Below are 27,906 nucleotides of genomic sequence, written 5' to 3'. Positions count from 1 at the left end.
CACAGCCCTCTGCTCAGTTAGAGGATTTCAGTTGTTTGCGCTCAGGTTTAGGGTTATCTGGAGAGAACTAATTATTTTGCAATGTTTAAGGCCACTTTCACACCTGTACGACTTCTCCTGCAACTTGGGACTGCAAAGTCTTATGATAAGTCGTTCCCCATGATTTCCAATGACAACCATTCATATTAGTACGACTTTAAGCCGGTCCGACTATGATGTGAATTACACAGGCATTCCCTGAAATTGTGGCAAAAATCACACAACTTTGAAGTTGCGGTAGTGTGAAAGGGGCCTAAGGGTCCATTCAAACTAGCTGCGGTGGGATTGCATTGACCGACTATTCCAGTGCAGTTCTACTGCATGACAAGGCATAGCGCATTGTCTCCTGCTGTATGTGCCCAGTTCACACCACTGCCTTGTGGTGATATGCAGGCACGGTGTGCTGAAAAATAATGCATGCACTACTTTTTTTCAGCACAGCCAGAGGCACTACACAGCTGCCAATTAAACTTTATAAAATGTCGGTGCAACATTTCAATAAAGTTTGTTTAAAATTTTTTTAAAAAAAGGAACAGAGCAGTACAGTATGGTGATGCCGCTGAACTGCACTGCACACCAGCCACTGTGTTACGATGCAGCAGCTTGTCTGAACGGACCATAAAGGTACATCATATAGTCCCCTTTGGTGCTTTCAGTTAAAGCCAAAGTGATTGTAAAGTCTTGTTTTTTTTTTAGTTAAAAATAACAAACATGTTATACTTACTTGCACTGTTGCAGTTTGTTTTGCACAGAGCAGCCCAGATCCTCCTCTTCTTAGGTCCCTCTTCGGTGCTCCTGGCCCCTCCCTCCTGTTGAGTGTCCCACAGAAAGCAGCTTGTTATGGGGCACCCAAGCCGAGCTGCAGCTCTGTGTGTCCATACAGACACGGAGCCATGGCGTGGCCCACCCCCTTTCTCTCCTTTTGGCTCTTGCTGCTGTCAGCCAAATGGCGACACGCTGCTGTCTCAGCCAATGAGGAGGGGAGTCCCATGCAACCAAGACGCTCCTGCAACATGCCTGGATCTAGATGGGGCTCAGGTAAGTATTACGGGGACTGAGGGCAACTGTGTGCACCTGGCTGTGGCAGGTTGTAGCTTTACAGCCAGGTATCCACTGCGTATATGCAAGCCATGCTGCGCATTGTGAATAGTCCTGTAGCCTTCTGGAACCTGTAATGTGTCCCAGAAGATTACGGGGGGGGGCGGGGTTTAGGTCACCTATGCGATCTGAGTGGAAGTGGGTACCTGTCAAACCAGGCGTTAGGTGGGAGAGGAGGCCTTAAAGTGGAATTCCCCTTTTGGGTGAAGCTCCACTTTAAACCTGTTGCTCTGCCCTGCATGACTAAAAAGGCAGGTTTACTATAAATACTGTCTTTGGGTGGAGTTGGCCTTTAATAGATGCATATAATGTACAGATATTTTAGTCTTACCTTCTAGAAAGCTGAATTAATTTTTCGAATTCTGCAGCGTGCTCTGCCACCGCCACTAGAGCCCGGACACCAGCCTGAAAGCCAGAAAAAGGCCCAAAATATGAAACATGGTAGTCGTTTTTAAACAGGGCATAGTGCTGTCAGAGAAGACCATGATTTATATATATATATATATATATACACACATATATTCTTATGTTAGCATAATTGGATGATGAAAGTCAGTACAGCTTCACCTCATTCACTAAGCTAAGTGAAAATTCCCTTTGCAAAAATTTCCCCAGCTAAGCAAGGTGAAGCTGGGCTGATTTCGATCATCCAACCATGTGTCAGCAAAAATCCTTTTACATTCATATGACTGGTTGTTTTTGCTAAGTGAATCTTTATTTTTTCTCACCTCATTCACCTTTTAAAACACTAAGATAAATGGAAATGCACTATGGGATTGAACATGCTCTACCGCTTTAGTAAGTTAACCCTGTAGTGAATTGGAAGTAAATTAGCTCACGTCCCCAGTACACCAAGAAAGCTTTACTAGCCACTGTATAATCTTTTCCTATATGGCCTGTCTATACATGCAGCAGCCATTAGAAGAACGATCGACAGTGGAGGCATTATCTTGCATCCTCAGCATCTGTTTTAACCCTTTAAAGCCCACACCACAATCCTATGCACATGGTTGTAGGGTGGCCCCATTAAATGGGTCATGCTCAACAAGAGGTACTGCTCAACGAACCTGCCAGAGAGTTTAATTCTTTCCATCACAACCTGCAGCACGTGTAGATCCCTGTCTACTTCTTTTGTTTTTGTTTTACAGGGGAGTGGTTGGGAGGGCTGTAAAAATGTGGCTATAATACGTATTTTTACTGCCCTCCCGAACCACAAGTGTAAATGAGACCTTTCTCTGCTGTGATCATTTTTACCAAGCTAACAATTAGTCAAATGGCTAAAAATTAGGGGTGCACCGAATGGCAATTTTGGTGCCGAAACAGAAACCGAAAATGCAGGATACACTTAGCTGAAAATGACAGTTTTTAAAAAATATTTATATTTTTATATATATATATATATATATATATAATTGCATTATATTCGACCTTTTAATAAATATCATCAATTTAAAGTAATATGAAATCTATTGTTGCCCATTATTGGCACCTTTAGTACAAGAAAAGCTCAAGAAAAATGCAGTCTGCAGTTTCTAACCATCTCTTGTATCATGTCTGCAATAACTTTCTTAAACTTAAACACACTGCTAACAGTATTAGCACAATTTCCATTTGGTGCACCTCTAGCATACATGATACAGGAGATGACCAGAGACTGCAGACATGATACAAAAGATCAATGCAGCCTCACCAGAGCCCGTCAGATGCAGCCTCAACAGTGCCCGTCAGATGCAGCCTCACCAGTGCCCGTCAGATGCAGCCTCACCAGTGCCCGTCAGATGCAGCCTCACCAGTGCCCGTCAGATGCAGCCTCAGCAGAGCCCGTCAGATGCAGCCTCAGCAGAGCCCGAACCAGAGAGGCAATCTCCCTCTGTGTCACGGAGCTGGATTTCAATTTCCCGGTGATACATCACACTGATTCAATGTCCCAGATCAGTCGTTTATCACAGGAGGCGGGATATTGTTACTGCAGCTGCCCAGACAATTCAGGTCCGTGACATAGAGGGAGATCGCCACTCTGCATGGGGTGGAGGGGACTGACTGACCCACCAGAATGACACCCCCCAAGGCAGACCCTGCCCCCTTTTTGGTGCCATTATCAGCATCTTTTCTTTCGGCCGCATGCAGAAAATGTTTTCGCCCAATATGTTTCGGTGGCTGAAATCTTGGTGCACCACTACGAAAAATGGATAAACGTGGTCCAATATCTAAGTAAAGTTGCTAAGAAATAAATTTTAGCAGTTACCTGTATATGTGTAAAGGAAATAAAATAATACTTACTGCTCTTGCTTCTTGCAAAACGTTATCGATGTCCTGCAATGTAAAGGAGCAATAAATTAATAGATACACACCCAAATTGTAAAGACGTTGGTATGTTATGAATTGGCACCAGAAGCAAAAAGCTGAAGAAGTGTCAGAGTTGCAGAGGGAAAAAAAGGACAAAATAATCAGGGTAGGGTGCAATATTTGACAATCCACCATCATGGATAGTCGAAGATTCACAAATCTTGAAAAAGAAGTAAAAGCACTTTAAAACTGCCCCCTGTAGCTGCAGGAACTGAGAAGCAATTCTTTCCCAAAGTTTACAGAAGAAAGCACTTTCACTTTTATTTAGGCAGCTCAGCTCACTCTGTACCTCCCAGCAGTGACTTGTCAGCATCACAGCCTTCTAATCTATAATGTAAATACAGAGCAGGTGCCCAGGAAGAGGGGTAGAGAGCAGAGTTCTGAGACTTAAACTTTGGGCAAATTTATTTTCCTCATGCTCATTTTTTTTTTATAGGAGTGAGCAGAAAGCCAGAGAGACTGGTCTTGTGCGGGAAGGATCATCGGGTCAGGTAAGTACAGTATATCTCCGTTGTTCTCTCCCCTAGTACAAAATGAGCAGCTAACCCATGCAGTGCGGGCACAGCCCTACTGCACAGGTAGAAAAAATTGCCTGGAGTTTTCCTTTGACTTCACTGCTTCTATTGTAAACTCTAAGCCTCCATTCACACTGATGTGACTTGTCATGCGATTTGACAGTTCCAAATCCCTTGACAAGTCGCACCCCATTGTCGACAATGGAACCATTCAAATCGGTGCGACTCAGACTTTGTGGTGCTGCATTGATTTTTTTTTTTTTTTTTTAAGATTTCTGCACTATTTTTTGAGATTTATGGTTTGACTTGCATAGCCATCTCTGCATGAAGTCACACAGATGTCAGGCAAGACTTAAATTGCACTGACCTGCGGCAATGAAACCGTGCTACTTTAAGTGAAGTAGCATAATTTCAAAGTCACATTCAGTGTGAACCAAAGCTAAAGGATTATTTTACTTTTACTTTTCCCAAAAATGCCCCAATGCATTACAGTGTCCTTAAAGGAGAAGTTCAGCCTGGGCTCGTTTGGCTGGGCTTCTCCTATGGGTCACAAGAGTGCAATTCGAATTGAACTCCTGTGACCCGTTTTCAGCAGAGAGCAGTTTGAAGTCCGACATTCTTCCCACTGACCCCCAATGTAAGGGGACATTCTTCCCACTGACCCCCAATGTAGGGGAACATTCTTCCCACTGACCCCAAATGTAAGGGGACATTCTTCCCACTGACCCCCAATGTAAGGGGACATTCTTCCCACTGACCCCCAATGTAAGGGGACATTCTTCCCACTGACCCCCAATGTAAGGGGACATTCTTCCCACTGACCCCCAATGTAAGGGGACATTCTTCCCACTGACCCCCAATGTAAGGGGACATTCTTCCCACTGACCCCCAATGTAAGGGGACATTCTTCCCACTGACCCCCAATGTAAGGGGACATTCTTCCCACTGACCCCCAATGTAAGGGGACATTCTTCCCACTGACCCCCAATGTAAGGGGACATTCTTCCCACTGACCCCCAATGTAAGGGGACATTCTTCCCACTGACCCCCAATGTAAGGGGACATTCTTCCCACTGACCCCCAATGTAGGGGGACATTCTTCCCACTGACCCCCAATGTAGAGGAACATTCTTCCCACTGAACCCCAATGTAGAGGAACATTCTTCCCACTGACCCCCAATGTAGGGGAACAGTCTTACCACTGACCCCCAATGTAGGGGGACATTCTTCCCACTGACCCCCGATGTAAGGGGACATTCTTCCCTCTGACCCCCGATGTAAGGGGACATTCTTCCCACTGACCCCCGATGTAAGGGGACATTTTTCCCACTGACCCCCAATGTAAGGGGACATTTTTCCCACTGACCCCCAATGTAAGGGGACATTCTTCCCACTGACAAACAAGATATTTTGGGGGCATGCATAAAGATGGTGCTGCCATAAGACCATACAACAAAACAAAAATATTACAGCGCACACATGCAAAACTAACAATTACATATAGAGGAGTATAGCTCCCATGGTTCAGAGAAGCAGGATCTCCTAGTCTATGAATAGTGTAGGACCCAATAATCATGGGGTACTTTGTTTCAGTAAGTGGGCTTAAGCACCGTATAGCAATATGGTGTGACCAAATCTTTTGATAATGTTTTTTGAAAATGTCTAGGTGTTTTTAAAAAGCCTTGCTGGAGGTAAATGTTAGTTTTGCATGTGTGCGCTGTAATTTTTTTATTCTTCCCACTGACCCCCAATGTAAGGAGACATTCTTCCCACTGACCCCCAATGTAGGGTAGCATTCTTCCCACTGACCCCCAATGTAGGGGAGCATTCTTCCCACTGACCCCCAATGTAGGGGAGCATTCTTCCCACTGACCCCCAATGTAGGGGGGCATTCTTCCCACTGACCCCCAATGTAGGGGAACATTCTTCCCACTGACCCCCAATGTAGGGGAACATTCTTCCCACTGACCCCCCAATGTAGGGGGACATTCTCCCACTGACCTCCAATTTAAAAGGACACTACAATTTTCAATGTCTCTTTTCTGACCATTACCATTATTATTTTCATCCCATGATTGCTACTAAAAATAATTTGGTTGAGGGGCGTGGCCAGCGGCGGACATGTAAGCAGCAAGCTTACGGAGCTCCTCCGGCACCGATTCATCCTGAACAGCATCCGGTATCCCTATCTAGACACCGACCTCGTAGCCACCACCGCAATACCCACTACCTTCACGGGCACCCGCTGGAATGGGTCGGAACGGTCCTGCGAGCCAGAAATCCGCCGCGGACCGGGCGGCCACGCTGACGGGCAGCAAGGCCAAAGATGGCGCCGGCGCGTCCTCCGCCGCGGGGAAATCTTCTAAAGACAAGGCACAGGCGAGGGCTGACTCCGGTCCCTCGGCGAACTCACAAGTGCCCTCCGGTGCTCCGGGTAAGCCAAAACCACCGACAACTATCAGGGAACACTTTGCGGACTCTCCGCATGGACAGCATACCCCCCCCCCAGCGTCCCCGAGAGCAGAGCAGGCCGTAGACCCCTGGGAGGAGGGTGAGGCCTGGGAGAGAGACAGCGATCCGGGGTATCCTAATCCACAGGTGGACAGGGGGTCGGAGGGGGAGAGAACGGCAGAGGGTGGGGAGGAACTTACTTTGAAGCATGTTATGGACGCTATCCATCAATGCCAAACCACTCTGACCACACAGATTGAAACAGTTAGGCTGGATCTCTCTATTGTTAAGCATGACATGCAAAAGATTCGCTCTAGGATTTCCACTGCGGAGCAAAGAATCAGTGAGGTGGAGGACAATATGCAACCTATGTCTGCTACTCTCCGCACACATCAACAAGAGATTACTGAACATGCTGCTAAATTGGGAGACCTTGAAGACCGAATGCGCAGGAATAATCTACGCTTTGTGGGATTCCCTGAAGGTGCGGAGGGCAAGGACGCGGAGCAATTCCTGGAGCAATGGCTGAGCACTCTGTTGGGACGGGAGGCACTGTCGCCTCTGTTCGCAATCGAACGGGCTCATAGGGTGCCCATGCGCCCTATGCCCCCTGGAGCCCCTCCGCGACCCATTTTAGCCAAGATCCTTCATTTTCGGGATAAAGAATGCATTATGCGTACCGCGCGGAACCTACAAGATATACAGTACAACGGAAAAAAGATCTCCATTTTCCCGGATTTCTCTGCTACTACTCAAAAGCAAAGAGCAGCCTTCCTCCACGTTAAGAAACGCCTCAGAGAGAAAAATCTTCCATATAGTATGATGTACCCGGCCAAATTACGAGTTGTTAATGACGGCAAGGTACAATTTTTCCTTTCACCAAATGAAGCCTCGGATTGGTTGGATGGGCTGTAATACTCCGGTCCCTGACTGCTTTCTCATGATCGTCACGTTATGGGCCTTCCCTACAGTTTATGATGGAATTCTATACACATGGCGGAGGACGACCATTCTATACGGTACTCTCTGGGTGATTTTATTCTGTTCTTGCTCCTTTTTGCAGTTTTCCTACCCAAAGCACCGGCATTGACTCTGAACCGCCATTTTGCCCTGCTGGCGGACCCGGACCTGGTGTCTACAATTACTTTGGGATGCGCATATCTTTTTTTTGGCTACTGTATCAGGTGCCTTATTTGTGATATGTGTTGCCGGAGGAGGCACAAGCTTCCTCTTTTTTGTGCTGACATAGTTTTCTTTTTCCCCTTTTTTTTTTTTTTTTTACTAAACTGACACTGGGAGCAACGCCTGGTCACTCCCTGGACTAAACAGTTTTTCTGTTTTTCTTCCTTTTGTTTTTTTTTTTAGGGCTAAAGCTTGTTATGGTTGGGGGTAATGAGCAGGGAGGGGGGAGGGGGGAATGGGGAAGGTTAGTCTGGAGATGTTTGCTCCTGTTTTTTTTTTTTTTGGTATACCTGATGCATGCACGCAACGACACCGAAAATATTGGTGGGAGTTTCAACTTTTTCATTGTAGGTTTATTGTCTATAATGTGTCGGGGGGGAGGGGAGGGGAGTGGGACCCTTTTGATGTCCTGCCCTCTCTCCTCTCCCCCCTCCATGTGACTACTGCGTTATACGAATGAGCTTTAACTGTCTTACCTGGAATGTCAGGGGGCTGAACTCGAAGATTAAGAGATCACTGGTCTTCGACTATTTGAAACGCACTAAGGCGCAAATAATTATGCTTCAGGAAACTCACCTGATGGGTTCAAAGGTTATGGCTCTGAAAAAGAGGCATGTTGCTCATGCTTTCCATGCCACTTACTCAACTTATTCTAGAGGGGTATCTATACTCATATTACGGTCCCTACCTGTCCAGATAATAGAGGTTAGGACTGACCCGCAGGGGTGCTATGTTGTGGTCATACTGCAATACCTGGGTGTGTTATATACTTTGGTAAACCTTTACATGCCCCCTCCATTTGATTTACAAAGATTGGGAGCCTGCATGGCGGTGGTTCTCCCCATGTTGCGTGGTCACCTTATTATGGGAGGGGATTTTAACCAGGTCATGAATGCTGATCAGGATAGGCTACGCTGCACTAGACCATCATCTACGGTGTTAAGTGACTGGGCGGCGTCCTATGACCTCAAGGAGGTCTGGCGATGGAAGCACCCGAATACCCGAGAATTCTCTTGTGCATCGGCATCCTATAGATCGCTTTCTAGATTGGACATGTTTTTCCTTTCTGGGGCTGCATTGCCAGAGGTGGAGGCTATCTCCTATCTACCCAGGGCTATATCGGATCACTCACCTCTACAACTGACTATGAGAGCGGGTATTGTCCTGGGTGAGCGTGTGTGGAGGATGAGCCCATATTGGTTGCAGGAGACCATGGTAGCATCAATTTGTAAGGACGCAGTGACACACTTTTGGAAGGAAAACAGGGAAGAGGTCCCCGACCTAATCACCTGGGATGCTTTCAAAGCGGTCTCTAGGGGGGCGTATATGCAGGGAGTGTCGGACTTCAAGAGAGCGACTGGGAATGGTTTGAGAAATCTGGCCAATCAGTTACAGGGGGCAGAAGACTCTTACGTTAGAGATCCCTCTCCTCAACATTATCAAACTCTGCAAAGTGTTAGTAGGGAGTATGAACTCGCACTACTCTCGAAAACACAAAAGAAAAATCTATACCAACGCCAACGGATTTTTGAGATGGGGGACAGAAGCGGGAAATTGCTGGCGTTTTTGGCCGCTCCGCTCCCGGACCCTATTTTCATCCCCTGTGTTTATGATACTTCAAACACTCTCAGAGATACTCAGGAGGAGATCGTAGACACTTTTTACAAATTTTACACGGAATTGTACCGCTCACAAGCCCATTATACCATCCCGGAATTATATGAATATGTGGATAGAATTGACTTCCCGGTACTACCCTTAGAACAAAAGCTGTCTCTAGAAGCACCTATCTCCGCCGAGGAGATACTGCTTACCATTAAAAGTTTTGCTAAACACAAAACTCCAGGCCCAGATGGCTTCCCTATAGAATGGTATTTAGAATATCAAGATGTCCTAATCCCTAGACTAAGAAAGCTCTACTCGACTATTTTTGAACAAGGCTGCCTACCATCATCTATGAAGGAGGCCCTAATTGTATTAATTCCCAAGCCCAATAAAGACCCACAATACTGTGAATCCTACAGACCCATCTCGTTAATTAATACGGACTTAAAAATTTTATCTAAGATTTTGGCCACCCGCCTAAATACCATCATTACTGCTCTTATTAATCCGGACCAAACTGGTTTTATCCCTGGTAGGTCCACTTATAGTAATATTCGCAGATTATACACTAACTTACAAGCCCCCAATAAACTGTCTGTCCCCCGAGATATTGTATCTTTAGATGCCCACAAGGCATTTGATTCCGTGGAATGGCCGTATCTTATATATATTATGGAAAAATTCGGTTTTGGACAGAATGTTATCACCTGGATTAGGATATTGTATGATCAACCTATTGCCCGTCTTAGGCTTAATGGGATTATCTCTAGACCCTTCAGAATCCACAGGGGCACCAGACAGGGTTGTCCTCTGTCACCCCTGTTGTATGCCCTGGCAGTGGAACCTCTAGCGAGGTTGTTGAGGAGTTCTCCGGAACTTCAGGGCATGTGGATTGGCTCCTTGGAAGAACGTATCTCGCTATATGCTGATGATATGTTGCTCTACTTGTCAAACCCTAAATACACGATTCCCAAAATGCTGAGGTTGATCACTGATTTTGGCGTATATTCAGGCCTGAAGATTAACTGGACTAAGTCCACTGTATTTTCGTTAGACTCAGAGTCCCCGGCCCACTTGCCACAACATTGTCCGCTTCAATTCACAACATCGTTTAAATACTTGGGGGTGGTGGTTAGGCTACCGATTTCGGCATATATCCAGGATAACCTTCTTCCTTGTATAGCTTCGCTTAAGGCTAAACTCAATAACTGGGTGGGTTTACCTCTTACATTGATGGGGAGGGCTAATTTATTTAAAATGGTGTTTTTCCCTAAGTTGCTGTATGTCTTGGCGAACTGCCCAGTGTACGTACCAAAGAAGATCTTTCAAGAGATTGACTCTTTGATATCTACATTTTTATGGTCTCCCAAGAATCCACGGATTGCACTGACTACTTTACAATTGCCTATACACAAAGGGGGACTAGCAATACCGAACCTGCGATTATACTACTATGCATCACAGTTGGTATACGTTCATTGGTGGCTATTTCCACAGTTGAACAATGCTGCTACTGCAACAGAGGCAGCGTTGCTCTCCTCCTATGAAGCATTATCAAATGTGATTTTCAGAGGAGCGATTTCTGAAAGGAGGGGTACAGATATGATCGCAAACTCTCTCAAAATCTTTAAGATCTGTAAGACACTGGTGCCTGAACCCCACCCCACGATTTCTCCTAATCAACCCATATGGAATAATCCGGTGTTCCCACATTTTAGAGATCTCCCTTTCGCTGGCAATTGGGCCGAAAGGGGTTTGAAATATGTCCACCAATTGTACGAGGAGGGTAGATTTAAAACCTTCCCGGCGTTCCGACAAGAGTTGGGTATACCTGAATCCTGGAGGTTTAGATATTTACAGTTGCAGCATGCGGCCGAGTCACAACTTGGGCTCCGGGCTGTTACCTTTCAGAATTCTACTTTGGAAGGGGCGCTTGCCCAACCAGAACATACTAAACTGGTCTCCAATTATTACAAATTATTGAATGAGCCTAAAATTTCTAGACTGCAAATCCTGAGACAACAATGGACGAGGGATGTACCCGACCTGTCGGACGATAATTGGGAGGAACTTTTAGATACCTATTTTAGCACTGCTATTTCCGCCAGAGATAAAATGATTCAGATACGTATTTTTCATAGGATATACTATACTCCTCTACGCCTTTTCCGTATGCGGAAACTGCCTTCTCCTCTGTGTCATAAATGTGGTAGGGAAGAAGGTAACCTACTACATATGTTGTGGGACTGTGAGCGGATAAGACCATTTTGGTCTCAGGTGACCCACTTTGTGGCGACTACCTTTGACCTCCCCAATATTTGTAGCCCTAAATGGTGCCTCCTCTCAGTTTTTGAGGAGGTTGGCATTAGTAACCATCAGAAACAATTTTTGCGTTTTCTCCTCTATTATGCTAGGAAGACGATCCTATTACATTGGACGCGCACATCATTGGTCTCCCTGAACAAATGGAAAGCTTTGATTAACCAAGACTTGCCAATATATAAAATAACGTATGAAACAAGGGGTAAGCCAGGGAAATTCCGCAAAATATGGGGAGACTGGGTGGATGGGATAGATACATGTAATTCTGCCCCTCTATGAGTTGTTATACGGTAATTAACGCTGTCATAGGATTTCTAGGCCCTTGACAAGACGATTTGAGGTTCTAGACCTCATACCCACCTAATTGGTATCCTTATGAGTGCATCTGTTTTTTGTTGGGTTGTTTGTTGTTGTTGGGAGGGTGGAAATAAAAAATGCAAGTGGAATAGGATTTTGCTATAACTGAGGTACAGGGCAATTATTGTTGTACGGTTTGTCATTGTTTATCAAGTTTTGTTTATATCCCACAAAGATGTATACAGTCTGCTTATTATATATGTCTGTGCCAAATATTATTAATAAAAAACGGAGTTTCAAAAAAAATAATAATAATTTGGTTGGATAGATAAGGGTAATCTTCTCTGGGTGTCAAATACTCAAACAGGCGTGCCACAATCCATATTTTTCCCTGTATTATTATCTGTACAGATCTGATCACACTCATGTACCTTACACTGTAGATATAATAATGTTTAGCGGGGGTTCCCTGAGACCTGGAGATTATTTCAGGGGTTCCTCTGCGGTAAGGTGGAGAACGTCTACTCTCGGGTCGTAGATAACGGAGAATTGGCCTCCTCTTATTCCTTCTGTATTGAACTGTATTATAATTGTACTGTCCCCCCATCTACAGTGTAAAGCGCTGCGTAAACTGTAGGCACTATATAAATCGTGCATATTATAATAATTCTCTCATACATACCTGTAATATTCCTGTCCTGGCTGCAATCCATGGCAGGATACATGGGGCAAATTGCTCTGTATGCTGCCATGTTGGCACCAGAAAAACCGAATATTTAAATATTGTCATTGGAAAATAAAAGTCAGCTGATGACATGATTGGCCGGGGCAGCAATGATATCAATTTGGAATTGTCAGCCCCATACACCCCAGTGGAAGAGCTGTGTTCCTGTGATAACCGCACATTACAGAAGCATGGAAGGAGAGAGCAATAAATAGGACTCTCACCAGATTAAATTCTGCAGCAGACAGGTGACAGTGACAGTCCACAATCCCCCCATTCAGCTCCATCCCGGCAGAACACAGGCTCCCCCCAGCAAGAACTTCCAGAGCTCTGTCAGTCTCCAGCTCAGCATTGGCTCTCACTGCGCATGCGCCTCCCCAGCCACCAGAACCGTCCTCCATCTTTGTACACCCGTTCTTACAGACCTAAACATAAACTCCAACATTTTAACTTTTATTCCGGTGTAGTGTCATATTTTGACACTATATGCAAAATATGCCACTACACTGGTATAACTAATTGTATCCGAAGTAACTGTATTAAAAAATGTCCTCTAAAAAGTAATTTGTGTTTTATTTCAAGTACTGGCAACTGTCGGGTGTAGTAAGATGGCGAATTTTCGGTTTTAGCTGGCAGCTAGTTACTCACGTTTTTATTATTATTTTTTTGTCACTAAAATAATTTAAATATATCAATTACAAGGCAGTCTGGATACAAGTTAGGTAGAAATAGTAATAAATTAAGATTGGGTGTAGCAAGATGTCGGCTCTTCGACTTCCGGTGAGAATTTGTACAGGGAAAAATACCGAAATATGCCGTGATGTTCGTTTGGAAAGAATACGTAATAGTATTCTAATGCGTACAGAATAATAACGATAGAAAAATATCAAAGCAAGCCGTCCCTTCAACCTACAAGGAACGAATGTGTTAGGGACGGTTTCCCGGGGGTGCAGATTTGGAAACGGGACTTCCGGCGCGGGTCTTTCGGGTTTTTGAAAATGGCGGCAAATGTTGACAGTCCGAAGCGAAGGAGTCTCCGGTTACAGGATACGAGAGTGGCCGCTGAGAACGGACCAGCTTCTTCCTCCTCAGGGGTCCGGGGCCCCTCAGAGCTCAGGACTTCCGGTAATGCAAAGAGCTTGTCTGCGGAGAAGAGGAGGACAGAGGGTCGGGAGGGGTCCCTAGGCAAGAGGAGAAGTGACGAGCTACTCAGGAGGAAGCAAGACCCCAATAAAGGGACTCCTCAGAGTAAGAATGAAACAGACCAAGAACCCAATAACAGAGCGCCCTCCACAGGAAGGAAGCAGAAAAGAGACTCAAAGAGCGCGCACCCCGAGGGTCCAAGCGCTGCCGAGAACGCGCTCCCCAAAGGGCCCAGCGCTGCCGACCACGCACCCTCCATGGAGCCCAAAAGTGCCTCTCATTCTCCTAGAGGTGATGACGGTAGAAGCCAGGACAGCTCCAGTGTTCACATAGCGGACAGCCCCCAAGGAGCCACCTCCTCCCCCACCACTAATTCATCCCTCAGCAGAGAGACCAGATCCAGCAAAGCTAAAAGCCAAGAGCAGCCTGGAGCCTCCGCTGCAATAAGAGGACTGGGTGAAGGTGCAATCTCGAGCAAAGACGAAGCACGCCTTGCTGAGCCCAGCTCTGAAAAAACACATGGCTCTGAGGGCTCTGTTGAGAGCAGCAGCCATGACAGCAGCCGGCGACCAAGGAGAAGCCGCGACGGCTCCAGCATTAATGGAGAGAACCGGTCCAGAGGAGCAGTTGCTGTAACTAATGTATCACTGAAGAGAGAGACCAGATCCAGTGCTGGAAGAATGCAGGAGGGATCTGAAGCCTCCATGGCCATCAAGGGTAAAGATGCCATTTCAAGCAAAGAGATAATGGAAAATGTAGACCTTGTGGAGCCCAAATCTCAAAAACAAGAGAACCCTGAGGAGAGCAGCAGTCATAAAAGTCATGAGGTCTCTGGCTTTAATGTAGAGGATGACCACAAAGGAGCCACCTCATCTAGCAGAAAGACCAGAGCCAGCAGAGCAAAGGACTTTGAGGAACCTGAAGTCTCCATTGCGGTCAGGATAGGAGGTGATGGTTTAGACTCAAGCCAGCAGAAGAATGAAAACCAAGCCAAGGCCAACTCTCAACAAGGGGAAGGATCTGAGGACCTTGGTAGGAGCAGCGGTCATAATAGAAGCTCACAACCAAAGGAAAACCTTAGTAGCAGCAATGTTAATGTAGAGGACAGCCCCAGAGCAGCCGTTTTGTCCACTGGTATCAATGTTTCATTAACCAGAGAGACCAGATCCAGTAAAGCAATAAACTTTCAAGAGGAAAAAGGATCTGGGGACTTTGGTGGGAGTAGCAGCCACAATAGAAGTTTACAAAGACTGAGGAGCCCTAAGGGCTCCAGCAGTAATGTACAGAACAGCTCCAGAGGACCCAGTTCTTCCACTGAAAGGCATGATTTAATCAGCGGAGGCACCAGGGGACAAAAAGACTACGAGAAAGCTGGACTTTCCACTGCTGCCAATAAAAGGGACAGTGATACAATTTTAAGTAAAGGAGGAAGTGTAATGAGGCCTAGCAACCAAAGTGAGGAGACGTTGGACATCTCTGGGGTTAGAAATCCGGGTAAAAACTTAAGACCAAGGAGAAGCTGTGATGGCTCTGGCATCAGTGGTGGCAATGGTGAGACAATACGAGGAGGTGATGGTACACTTTCCAAAGGAAGGACTGGGAAAAGTGAACCCAAAACCCAGATTGGGGAAGGTTTGGGGAATCCTAGGGGGAACATCAGCCCCAGGAAAAACGTAACCAAAAATAAAAATCTTGAGGAACCGGTTGATGAAAGGCATCCTTCGAACTTGACCATGGAGAGCAATGCAGGAGAGCCTGTCAGAGACTATAAAGTGCACTGTTGTTCCAAGCAGTTATTGCAGGAAGTGCTGGGGATGTGTTCTGGGATCTGCAAAGAAATTGTGGATAGTCAGCAGTATCTGAATGAGGAACAGAGGCAGCAGCATCACAAGAACTTGGTCTGGGTAAGAAGTGTTTGGCTTTGGAACTTGAATTTCAGTACAGATGTTAAAATAAAAAAATAAATTAATAATATATATAGATATATAGATATATAGATATATAGATATATAGATATATATATATATATATATATAGAGATATATATATATATATATATATATATATATATATATATATATATATATATATATATATATATATATATATAGAGATATATATATATATATATATATATATATATATATATATATATATATATATATATATATATATATATATATATATATATATATATATATATATATATATTAGATTTGTTTAAGGGCCAGTTTACACTAGAGCTGCACAATTAATCGTCAAGAATCATTATCGCGATCTTGACTAAAGCGTTGCACAATTCTTTCTATGCAAAGAATTCTCTCTGCTCTTCTGAAGCCACAGCCCTCAAAAGAAAGGAAGAGAAAAACTGGGCCAAGAATCAAAACTTTCTTTATCAGTTGAACTTAAGTATAAACATTGTAACAAGTTGTCAATGGAATAGACTTTTTGTGTAAGTGAAAAAAGTTTAACCACTTAAACACTAAACCTTTTTCTGACATTTGTTGGTTTCAAGTTAAAATCATTTTTTTTATTTATTTTTTTGCTAAAATATTACTTAGAACCCCCAAACATTATATACATTTTTTTTTTTTTTTTTTTTTTTTATAGACACCCTAGAGAATAAAATGTTGGTTGTTGTAATACTTTATCACACTGTATTTGCGCAGCGCTCTTTCAAATGCAATTTTTTTGGGAAAAAATTACTTTAATGAATTAAAAAAACAGAAAAGTTAACCCTTTTTTTTTAATTTTTTTTTTTTTTTTTTTTTTTTTTATGTTGTGAAAGGTTTTAGGTCGCGAAGAATCGTAATCTTTTTTATTCTAAGCAAAAAAATCGTGATTCTTATTTTGTCCAGAATCGTGCAGCTCTAATTCACACCATAGAAATGCAGACTGGACGGGGAGGGGGGGGACACTTGAGAGAGAGAGAGAGAGACCTAACGTAGAGGGGGGGATCCTGGGATTGGGGGCACCTGACGGGGAGGGAGATCACTAGAGAGAGGGGGCGGAAAAAGGGGTGTGGCACCTGAGAGGATAGAGGGACACTTGAGAGGAAAAGGAGGGGGGGGCGGTGACACCCGAGGAGGAGAGGCTCTCGCTCTCTCTCGCCTAAAAAATAAATATATAAAATATATAGATATAGAGATATATTGCATTGAGAGAATCGTGATCTTTTTATTATAAGTAAAAAAATTATGATTCTCATTTTGGCCAGAATTGTGCAGCTCTAATATCAAGTCAAAATTTATGAAAAACGTTCCTCTCAAACCACGGTTTTACTGTACACCGTATACAGTATGTCAAGGAGAAAAGAGAAGTCCACTGCTCCAGGTGAATATAATGTCCTGATGGACTCAGTGGTCTGGATGCTAGCCCTGGCTTACTCCTGAGATGCTGGATTCAAAATAAATTGACGGTCCAAGAGTGTTTTGACCTGGTTTTGAGGAAGCAGAATGGTTGTGTGAAATGCATAAGCCTGATTTATCTGATTGTGTCCTGATGGTAGTACTCATTGTACAATTTACTCAACACTCTTGGACGGGCGGTGGTATGCAGCCAAATTTATTTTGTGTACAGTATGATGTGCCAGAGCAGCCTGACCACATGTTAACACCCAATTAACAATTCACACCCCTCTTAAGGGGCACCAAAGGGCGATGGGTATGCTTGTTGCCACTCATTTTTGGCACCAGCAGTGCTTTCCTGGATTAGACATGGCATGTACAAAGGAATATATAGGTTGCGTTGCGGAAAAGCACAAGTGTGTGTGTGTGTGTGTGTGTGTGTGTGTGTGTGTGTTTTTTTTTTTTTCCCCGCTGACATTGAGGTTCCAATGTAAATGAACTGGCGGCATACTGCAATGAATGTCAGTGTCAAAAATTGCACGAGGGTACCACGATTTGCATGCTTGAGGCATATAAAGATTTGCTATTATCTGAGTATTGGTGTATAGAACCCGGTACACTAGTTGATTTAAAGCCCCCTTGTCCTGTGTTTATTTAAAATCTCCAGGAACAAATACTCTGCAGAAGAAGAGGTGCACATACTTACTTACCTTTTCCTCTGAACGCAACTGCATTCCAGAGGACTGGTTCCCCAAATCTACAGGGAAAGGGTTTCCATGGTCCCCGGAAGATCTCACTGCTCCCTCTCCCTGACCTCCTACATTAGTACTGTGTTTGTAGTGACGTGGGGGTCCATGCAAGTGAACAGTGAGAGCTGCCGTGGACTGTGGAGACATCGGTTTACCTGCAGTCTTTGAGGAACCATAACGATTAACACTGCTGGGAGTAGTGACATCAAGTGGTGGAAAACAAGTACTGAGGGGGCAATATTACAGCAAAAGCTGCTCTATTCCTATTTTTTAATGACCCCAAGCTCTCGTTTTTTTAAATCAAAACAAAACTGGAGTTCTACTTTTAAGTATCATTTGTGGAATAGGGCTAGACTGATATTTAATACAGTTGTTACAAGACCTCGGCATATTCTACAGGTAGAATTGGTGTTCTTGGGATTTGACATATTTTGTTTAAATTCAGGACTTTGAATCTGCCTTTCAAGAGAATGTCAGCATCAATGGACTGTCATGGCACGAGGCCCCAGATAAAGACTCTGGTAAGAATCAGTTAAAGTGATTATAAAGTCTTGAGTTTAAAAAAACAAACATGATATACTTACTCCTCTGTGCAGTTGGTTTTGCACAGAGCAGCCTGAATCCTCACCTTCTCGGGCCCTCTTTGCTACTCCTGGCCCCTCCCTCCTATCGAGTGCCCCCACAGTCAGCGGCTTCCTATGGGGGGCGCCCGAGACGAGTCACAGCTCTGTGTGTCCATTCAGACACGGACCCCATCCCCCTCTCTCCCCTGTTTGGCTGGCTGACTGACTGCCCTTGATTTACAGCTGCGGGAGCCAGTGGCGCCGCTGCTGTCTCAGCCAATCAGGTGGCGAGGAGGAGGCGAAGATGAAAAAAATAAAATGATTTTACAACTCCTTTAAAGCCCAACTCCAGATGAAACGTTCTTTACCATCGGATGCAATATGGAATAATTAATAATACATTTGGCTTCCCTCCCCCCAAATCAAAAAGTTCATTTTTATAGAAAATCTTTTTATTCATTACATAACTAATTTAACCACTTCAGCCCCGGACCGTTTTGCTGGTCAAAGACCAGACCACTTTTTGCAATTCGGCACTACGTCGCTTTAACTGACAATTGCACGGTCATGCAATGTGGCTCCCAAACAAAATTGACATCCTTTTTTTTTTTTTTTTTTTTTTCCCCACAAATAGCTTTCTTTTGGTGGTATTTGATCACCCCTGCGGTTTTTATTTTTTGCGCTATAAACAAAAATAGAGCGACAATTTTGAAAAAAACGCATTATTTTTTACTTTTTGTTATAATAAATATCCCCCAAAAATATATAAAAAATGTTTCCCTCAGTTTAGGCTGATACTTATTTTTCTACATATTTTTGTAAAAAAAAAAAAAGAAAATCGCGATAAGCGGTTATTGATTGCTTTGTGCAAAAGTTATAGCGTTTACAAAATAGAGGATAGTTTTATGGCATTTTTATTAATTTTTTTTTTTTTTTTTTTTTTTTTTTTTTTTACTAGTAATGGCAGCGATCAGCGAATTTTATTGTGAATGCGACATTATGGCGGACACGTCGGACATTTTTGACACATTTTTGGGACCATTGTCATATATACAGCAATGACTGCTATATAAATGCAGTGATTCCTGTGTAAAGACACTGGCAGTGAAGGGGTTAACCAGTGGGTGGCAGTGTAGGGGTTAAGTGTTCCTAGGGGTGTGTTACTAACTGTTGGGGGATGGGCTTTCATTTCGTGAACATTGATCTCTGCTCCAATCACATGGAGCAGAGATCAGCATCACTAGTTGCTAGGTAGAACGGTGAGATGCTGTTTACAACAGCATCTCTCCGTTCAGCCGCCCCGTGAGACAATCGCGGGTATGCCTGTGGCGATCGAGTCCGCGGGACCCGTTACTGGACTCCCAGGGGTCCCGACCAGCACGCGATGGCGGGGCGGCATTAGAGATTGGACATACCTGTACTCCAATATGCCCGCCCGTGCCATTCTGCCGACGTACATCGGCGTGCGCTGGTCGGGAACCGGTTAACCACCACCTGCCCGCCATATAGTAAAATGACGGGCACAAGGTGCCCCCCATTCTGGGAGGAAATCATGTGACCTCATCATTGCCCTTCAGAACCATCTTATCAGTGCTACCTCATCAGCGCACATCCAGTGAATGGGAAAAAATTACTTATTTACACAATTTTCTAGTTAAGAAAAAACTTTTTTCTCTTCAAAATTTTGTCTTTAAATGCCACCAAAAGAAAGCTCTATCTGTCTCAAAAATATAAGATTTAATTTGGGTACAGCATTGCATGACCCCGCAATAGTCATTCAAAATTAGCCTGGGCAGGAAGGGGGTGAAAAATCACGGTATTGAAGTTTTTAACCCATTGATGTCATCACTCTGTCACTGTGCTTCTCATGATCATGACTGTTTGGGAGAGGATACAAGTTTCCTTGCTCCTGGCTCACCAGTTCTGTGAATTCACTCTGCTGCACATGCTCCAGCTTGCCCCTCCCCCTCCCCAAAAAAATAAGTGACTGGAAGACTATACAACAGACCAGCCCCCTGGGCTTAGACCTAAGTGTAGCACATCATCTTGAGTATTTATATTACAAAGATACACAGCTAGACTAGGACAAGGCTTTTTCCAGATGCCCCAAACAATTGGAAAGGGGATTCATCAGAGAAAATTACTTTACCCCACTCCTCAGCAGTCCAATCCATGTAGCTTTTGCAGAATATCAGTCTGTCCCTGATGTTTTTCCTGGATAGAAGTGGCTTCTTTGCTGCCCTTCTTCATACCGGGTCATCCTCCAAAAGTCTTCTCACTATGTGTGCCAATGTACTCACACCATTCCTGAACAAGCTCAGCACTGGTGATGCCCCACAGCTGAATCAACTGTAGGAGACGGTCCTGGCACTTGCTGGACTTTCTTGGGCTACCTGAAGCCTCCTTCACAAATGCAATGGAAATGTTTTTTTATGGGATTTAGTTAATTTTCATGGCAAAAAGGGACTTTGCAATTCATCTGATCATTCTTCATAACATTCTGGAGTATATATAAATTGGCATCGTAAAAACTGAGGCAGCAGACTTTGAAAATTAATATTTGTGTCATTCTCAACTTTTGGCCATGGCTGTATATGCTTTGGTATAGTTATAGAAACCCATGCTTATTTTATATTTCCTCACCTGGCAGAACCGGACATTAAAATACTAGAAGACCAATTGGATGAAGCCATGGTGGAGACCTCAATGAAGAGAAAGCGATATCCGAGGAAGATCCTGAGTCATTTTGTCAAAGCATTAAAAACTGAGCGTGAAATCCTGGTATGTTTTTCATACAAATAGTAATTTTTAGGTCAGTGGACCAATAACGATATTTCGTTTATGGTTGATTGCTGGAACCCAGTGTGGCACATCAAGGCTACCAACTACTTAGCCGCCATACTTACACTATGTGGTTGATTTATTAAAACTGGAGAGCATAATTGAACAAGCTGAATTTAGATACTGATTGGCTACTATGCAAAGCTGCACCAGATTTTTCACATTCAAGTTTTAGTAAATCAACCCCTATTTGTTTAGTGATGTCTTGTGACCTGTGATTTGATATCCTTTGTTTATGTGCAGAACCAGTACAAGCCAGTTGTGAATCCAGAAAAGGTCAGGCTCGATCCAGCACTTGGTAAGCAAGTTTATCATTTTGTTCAGTGTGTCTTAAGGCCCGTACACACGATCAGACTTTTTGACAACAAACATGCAAATTAGCTGTTTTGGAGCAACATCCGACCGCGTGTACGCTCCATCGGACAAACTTTTTTGGTTTTCATCGGACTTTTGTTGGCTGTGCGAACGGACAAACTTTCTGGCAACAAAAGTCCGATGGAGCAAAGTCTGATCGTGTGTACAGAAAACCATAGGACTTTTGTACAAAGTACAAACAGGCATGCTCAGAACCAATGCAAAAGATCAGACAACAATACAGAAGTTGACCAAAGGTGGCGGTAAAGAGCAGAAAAACCACATGATTTGGTGAAAGTTGGCTGAAAAAGTCCTGCTGTGTGTATGCAATACAAGTTCAGGGCCGACGCCCTTTGTACAAAAATCCAAGGGGAAGTTTGTACAAAGTCCTATCGTGTGTATGAGGCTTTAGAAATGGTGCACAATTTCTGAAAGCTAATGTGTGTTCAGCTGTTGTATGAAACCAGATGTTTCTACCCATTATTATCTATATTTATCCCTTTGATGGCCAAGGATGTGGCCTACTTGTCACAGCAATCAAAGGATTAAAAGAAGCATGCAGATATTGTAAAGCCTATTCTACTGGTTACAGAAATGCCTTTTTTAAAGGTTTTTAAAAATCAATATGTACAATTTTGGGGATTTTTTTTAATTTTTTTCTACCATTTTGTGGGTACCACAGTTTTTGGTTTATTCAAGATTTTATTAGGTTTCCAACTTAAGTGATACAATAACAGCAGTGCATTTTCAAACACATACACAAATTTGGCATTACTGTGCAAATGAGAGAGATTCCACTAGTTTCTAATATCTGTACCTTTTTAGAGCACTGCAGGAATTGCGTGCATGTGCAGAAATCCGGAACATGCGTGTGCAGGAATTCTATGTGTACGCAGGATCTCGTGGCTTGCATGCACCCTCTGTAAACCGCTACCCTATGGGATGTGGCAATCCCAAGAAGCAGAGGGGGTCCATACATAATTCTCACCTAAGCAGGACGTGCTGCCTTGCAGCACAAAAAATGGTATTAAAGTTTACCCAGAGGGGTGGGGACAAAAATAAAAAATCTCGTAATGGATGGTCTGCGTTAATTCCATGCACATTAGTAGAATGCACCAGGATGCCAAGGTCTGATCAGGCCCTAACACTTCACTAACATGTAAGCTAGACCCCAGCTGTCATCCTTTACTGACATTTGAAATGCTCCTATTGGCTGGTAAGCCTATCTTGCTATCTAGGATATGAAACCCCTTTTTTAGGGTGGAGTAACCTATTCACCTAATAGCACACCCCCTTAGCTGCCCATTCTTACCTTCCATATGCTTCTCTGCCACCCACTTCATCTGTAGGTACCAATTGTAGTCATGAGCCCTGTCGTGGTGATAGGGGGAGGGTCCTTATCCCTATAAAGGCTATAGTCAGGCTACTTGGTGCTTTCACTTGGGCTTGGCAGTACTGGTTTATTTTAAGACACGGCACTGCTTTGTATGCTGATTTATAGCTTTGATAATTTTATTGGTGTTTATGCTGATGGCTGCAGATGTAATCTGTTTTCTCTGTTTCCTGCAACTGTACAGAATTGCGCATGAAGGACCTAAGTGCTACAGCTGCAACCAATTGCCATCACATCCATGAAACCAAAAAGGTAAAACTGACTTTTCAGAGAAGCTGTCCCTACCAATACTTATATTTTGCTCCTCTCCACCTTGCAAGTGTCAAAGTCTCTCAACCAAAACCTCCTTTATTTTTTATTTTTTGACCTTCCTATTCTTCCAGATTTATAGAGTGCAAACTGTTTGTGCAGCACTTGGCAGAAGACAGTACAATTTAATGTAAGAGTGCTCAGAGGGTCCTGCTTGTTAGCTTACAATCTAAACAGAAATAGTATAATTTGTTAGAAACCCCTGTCAGAGGGAATCTCCACTTCATGGGTGTGCCCGTTGCAAGATTTTTTCCATCACTTCCTGTTTGAGTGAAAGCTGTAACATGCTGGATTTCTCATGACTTTTTGTCCCGGTGACAATGCTCCCCAGGGAAAATGGAGAGGGTAACTCTCTCCAAATGGGATAAAGCTAAAAAAAAAAAAAACAAGCTGGGGTTGGAACTGGTAACTATGCTATCCAAAACCTAATAAAAATGTCTAGGCTAGAGCTACAATTTAATGCAGATCTCTCCTTACAAACGTCGTTATCAAGTTGCTAGAATGACTGATTTCTCAGGGAGCCATAATTTCCTATATGTAGCTTTCTGGTACACTGGCCCACAATTATGGCAACCTGAGCATCATAATTTTTTATCTTTTTTAAATTATTAGATTTAAGAAGACTAAATAAAACCATGAGAGCTAAAAGCATAAGGCCCCTTTCACACATACGGACCATTTGTCAGTTTTTCTCCATCCGTTGACCTATGAAAAATAGACATCAATGCATCTCTTTGGAAAAACGGATGTAAACGGATGATCATCTATTTTACATCTGTTAACGTCCGTTTTTGATATTGATCAAAGCCCTATTTTTGTTCTGTTAAAAAAACGGAGCAGACGAAAAACGGATGTAAATTGACAAATGGACCATTTTTGCATTGGTAGTGGATGTAAAAAATAAAATAAAAATAATGAATGTGCAACTGCTGGTTAAGCTGATGAGCAACTGATGTAAACCTAATGTAAACTTTATCCGTTTTTTTTTTTTTCTTTGAAAAAACATGACTGAACTGATGAAATGAGTGGGTCCACATGTGTGAAAGGGGCCTAGGAAGTATATGTGGCACTGAAAACAAGTCCAGATTCCAAGCCCAGATCATAAAGAATTGTCAGCATACAGGCTTAACCTATATATCTCTACTGATGCTCAACAGAGTTCTGTTTACATTCCCAAATACCTGGCCCCACTGTTTGCTCATTTCACAATTTTAATATAAGCACCCCCAGATCTTTTTCCTCTGCAGTTATGGTCAACACTGCACCCCCAATATTGTACTCCTTATCAGAGGCCTATTTTTCCTTAAGTGGCTGTAAAGCCTTAAGGTTTTTCACCCTGCAGCTCTCCCCCAGTGAGCCCGATCCGATGATGTGCATGAGCGCAGCAGCTCCATCTGCTGTTAAACTTTTCATTGGACAGATTGATAGCAGCAGGAGCCATTGGCTCCCGCTACTGTCATTCAAAAGCTGTGATGTGAGGGTGGGACCGAGACCCACTGTCTGTGTCAATGAACACAGCAGTGGGACTTGGGGGCGAGCCCCCATGAAAAGCATCTTTCTGTGGGGGGTACCCGTTGAAGAGGAGGGGCCGAAAGCACTGGTGGTGGACCCCAGTAGAAGGGGGATGGGGACTGCTCTGTGCAAAAACCTTACACAGAGCATGTCAGAATAACATGTATGTTTGTGTAACTTTTTTTTAATTGAAAGCTTACAACCACTTTAAGTGCGTTGTTCTGCATTTAGAAACAAAGTCAGGGTACCGGGTGATGTGCAGGTGTAAACCTTTGTGTAATTGCAGAAATATTCTGATTTAAAAAACATCAATGTAAATGCCTTGTCATCACATCCTTTTAATGTTGCACTGTACTTGATCATGATACACACCTATTATAGTTTGGAGCATACATCTGCACATTGTATAGTGGCAGTTTTTGCAGTCTACACCTGGATTTTGGATTTGTTTTGAGTGCAGTTAAAAAAAAAAAAAAAGTTATCGTTTATAACACATTGATTTTGTCTATTAATTGCAACCATGATTGCTTCTAATTGTATGGAGAAGAAGACTTTTTTTCTTTTTTTTTTCCCCTCCCACCCTTTTCTGTTCCAGAACTACTGTCTTCCACATCTTTAATTGTGAAAACTTTACCATAGCCTGAAACACAGATTAAAACATGAAAATCTAGGCAGATAATAGGTTATCCGTTTGTCATGATTATCGTGATGTTTACATTGTTGCCTTGTTACAATAACCACAAAGGATATAAATTCACTCTGTGTACACCAAGTGCAATTGCAAACCCAGTTATTACCTGTGTGGGTGGCAGAGCTGTGGGAGGGACCAGCAAGCTCCACCCACTACATGATACCTGCAGAAAAATGAGAGGGTGGATAAAAGACCACAGGAAGCTCCTGCACAGAGGGAATGTTTCACACTGGATTTCTGCACTGATCTGCAGAAAATATACAAAGCACACCAAGATTCAAGCACAAATGCACAAGAATCTTGTTTTTAGACATACAATCAACCATCAACCAACAACACCCCCGCCCCTTCCACTGCCCTCCTCCTGTGCTTCAGCAAGCCGGAAAATGAATCAGCCGCTTCTGAAGTTGAGCATAGAGATTTCTGGTGACCAGATGGTCCCCAGTCATCTCTATGACCTTTTGGAGGCCCGGGTGCGATGTTATGACATCACGTCCGGAGCGCCGGAAGTAAACATTGAAACATACCACGACCACACATATATATGTATATGTAAGCAGCGTAGCAGCGTTCAAATCGCACAAGTGATGTATTGCCGCATGTGTTAGAGCAAGAGCAACAATTCTAGCCCAGAACCTCCTCTAAATCTAAACCTATAAAAAAAAAAAAAAAAAAAATTAAAACGTTGCTTATGGAGATTTTTAAGTACCAAATTTTGACGCCGTTCTACAAGTATATGCCATTTTAAAGTGTGACATGTTGTTGGGTATCTATTTACCTGGCATAACATCTTTCACATTATACAAAAAAAATTGGGCATACTTTACCTTTTTTTTTTTTTTTTTTTAATTCAGAAAAGTGTTTGAAAAATTGCTGTGCAAATACCGTGTGACGTAAACAGTTGGCAAGGACCGACATTTTATTCCCTAGAGTCTCTGCTGAAAAAAAACATAATGTTTGGAGGTTCTAAATAATTGTCTAGCAAAAATAGATGATTTTTACACATAGAAGAGGAGTGCCAGAGTAGGCCCGGTATGGAAGTGGTTAAAATAGCTGCGACCCCTATAGAGTCATTGAAGCCTAGATGCCCAGGCTGAACTTGCCAGTGTCGGCATGCGTCGGTTAACTTGACAATAGCTCTGAGATATATATATATATATATATATATATATATAAATTTTCTCTGTGTGTGTATATACAGTTTTTCATTTTGGATAGTGGTTTATCAAAACCCCTATTCTTTTTATTTGTAGGCTGATAAAAAAAAATACATTTCAACACATTTTTCTTTAATCATTTTTAGTACTGTAGTTTGTATCTGGTAATAACAATATTACACAGATGAACACTTACACCTTTTAAACTGCAGTGGCACCTGCAATTACAACTACGAGCCGTTGTTGTCGTGTGGGTTTTTTTTTTTTTTTTTGAAGCCTCTAGCCTGCACGTGATCACTGGTTCAAAGATGGAATAGTGATTACATGAATGGGGGGGTATTTGACTGGCCTCCACCTGCACCCATCACAGAACTCAGTCCTTTTCACACTTGATGATTTCAGCATAAGTCTATAGTGGGAGGGTCCAGAAACCAGCATCCTTTTATTCAGACTTTAGGCTAAACCAGTTACTAGAAATGGATTGCTTTTGTATTTACATCTGTATCCATTTTATCTCCCCACCAGGCATTACCTGTTCAGTTGGAAAAGGCTGAAGGATTCTCTGAAGTTCTCAGTCTCCAACCTGTGTTGGAGGGATCGCACATCCGAAAAGACATTTTCTATAGTCGTGTTGTGATAGAAGACATTTCAAAGAGCATTCCGAAAATCCTGGAGACAACTCCCACTGAGAGCAAACCCCAAGACCTTGCCGCACCGGTGCGCAGCCTCCGAAAACGGAAAATCTCATTACCACAGAGACATTTATACCCCTTACAGTCAAAGAGGAAAATTAGCCTGGAATCCTAATTACACTTTGTGGTGTGTTTGTGTTTGTTTTTTTTGTTTGTTTTTTTTTTTTTTAATTCTTGTTCACATCAAGCCTGGAGCTTCACTTATATCACTAACTTATGCGTTCTTCTCAATACTGGATGACGATGAAACAAAACCTGTCACCATCCATAAAAGATTGATATGTTATCTCAAAAAGTCTATATTTGGACCTGCTTTTTTCTTTTAGAAATGGCCGACTTATAGTTTCCATGTTGGGACATGTCTATCCGTATATCTGTGCAGTAAGGGAATGGTCTGAGTTGGGGGGGGGGGGCAGCTTCAAAAAAGTATAGTGTTTTTTTTTTTTGTATGTATTAATTGCTACCATACACATTCAAGAGTAAGATATTTCTAAAGTGACAGGTCCTCTTTAAGCTGTTTCCTTCTGGAAATGCTAATGGACAGCTCCAGGCTAAGGATTGGGGAGTTACAGGAGT

The 27,906-nt window shown here is 43.1% G+C and overlaps 2 protein-coding genes across 4 annotated transcripts in view; one reads left to right on the top strand and one right to left on the bottom strand.

Annotated features, from left to right (window-relative positions):
- Nucleotides 1-12,944, bottom strand: part of LOC143987177 (putative deoxyribonuclease tatdn3-B) — a 60,044-nt gene extending 47,100 nt beyond the window's left edge. Inside the window, exons 1-3 of one of the 3 annotated variants that reach the window (XM_077485750.1) lie at nucleotides 12,804-12,944; nucleotides 3,418-3,450; nucleotides 1,469-1,542 (exon numbers count right to left, since the gene is read on the bottom strand). In XM_077485750.1, the coding sequence (XP_077341876.1) occupies nucleotides 1,469-1,542; nucleotides 3,418-3,450; nucleotides 12,804-12,866 (170 nt within the window). In that variant the 5' untranslated portion in view covers nucleotides 12,867-12,944. Of the gene's footprint in view, nucleotides 1-1,468; nucleotides 1,543-3,417; nucleotides 3,451-12,537; nucleotides 12,720-12,803 lie in introns of those variants that run through there. The other 2 variants (XM_077485748.1, XM_077485749.1) reach the window with 2 other exon arrangements.
- A 576-nt stretch (nucleotides 12,945-13,520) lies between these two features.
- NSL1 (NSL1 component of MIS12 kinetochore complex) lies at nucleotides 13,521-27,625 on the top strand. Its single transcript, XM_077485747.1, has 6 exons — nucleotides 13,521-15,626; nucleotides 18,264-18,339; nucleotides 21,032-21,162; nucleotides 21,466-21,520; nucleotides 23,154-23,221; nucleotides 27,164-27,625. The coding sequence occupies exons 1-6, from the start codon at nucleotides 13,578-13,580 to the stop codon at nucleotides 27,443-27,445; spliced, it is 2,661 nt and encodes an 886-aa protein (XP_077341873.1). The 5' UTR covers nucleotides 13,521-13,577; the 3' UTR covers nucleotides 27,446-27,625.
- The last annotated feature ends 281 nt before the right edge of the window (nucleotides 27,626-27,906 follow it).

The sequence above is a fragment of the Lithobates pipiens genome, unplaced genomic scaffold (genome assembly GCF_037356315.1).
Source record: "Lithobates pipiens isolate NorthernLeopardFrog02 unplaced genomic scaffold, aLitPip1_a1.2 Scaffold_18, whole genome shotgun sequence".
Classification (NCBI taxonomy): Eukaryota; Metazoa; Chordata; class Amphibia; order Anura; family Ranidae; genus Lithobates; species Lithobates pipiens.
Note: the sequence above shows the minus strand (reverse complement) of the source record. Positions and strands in the feature narration are given on the sequence as shown.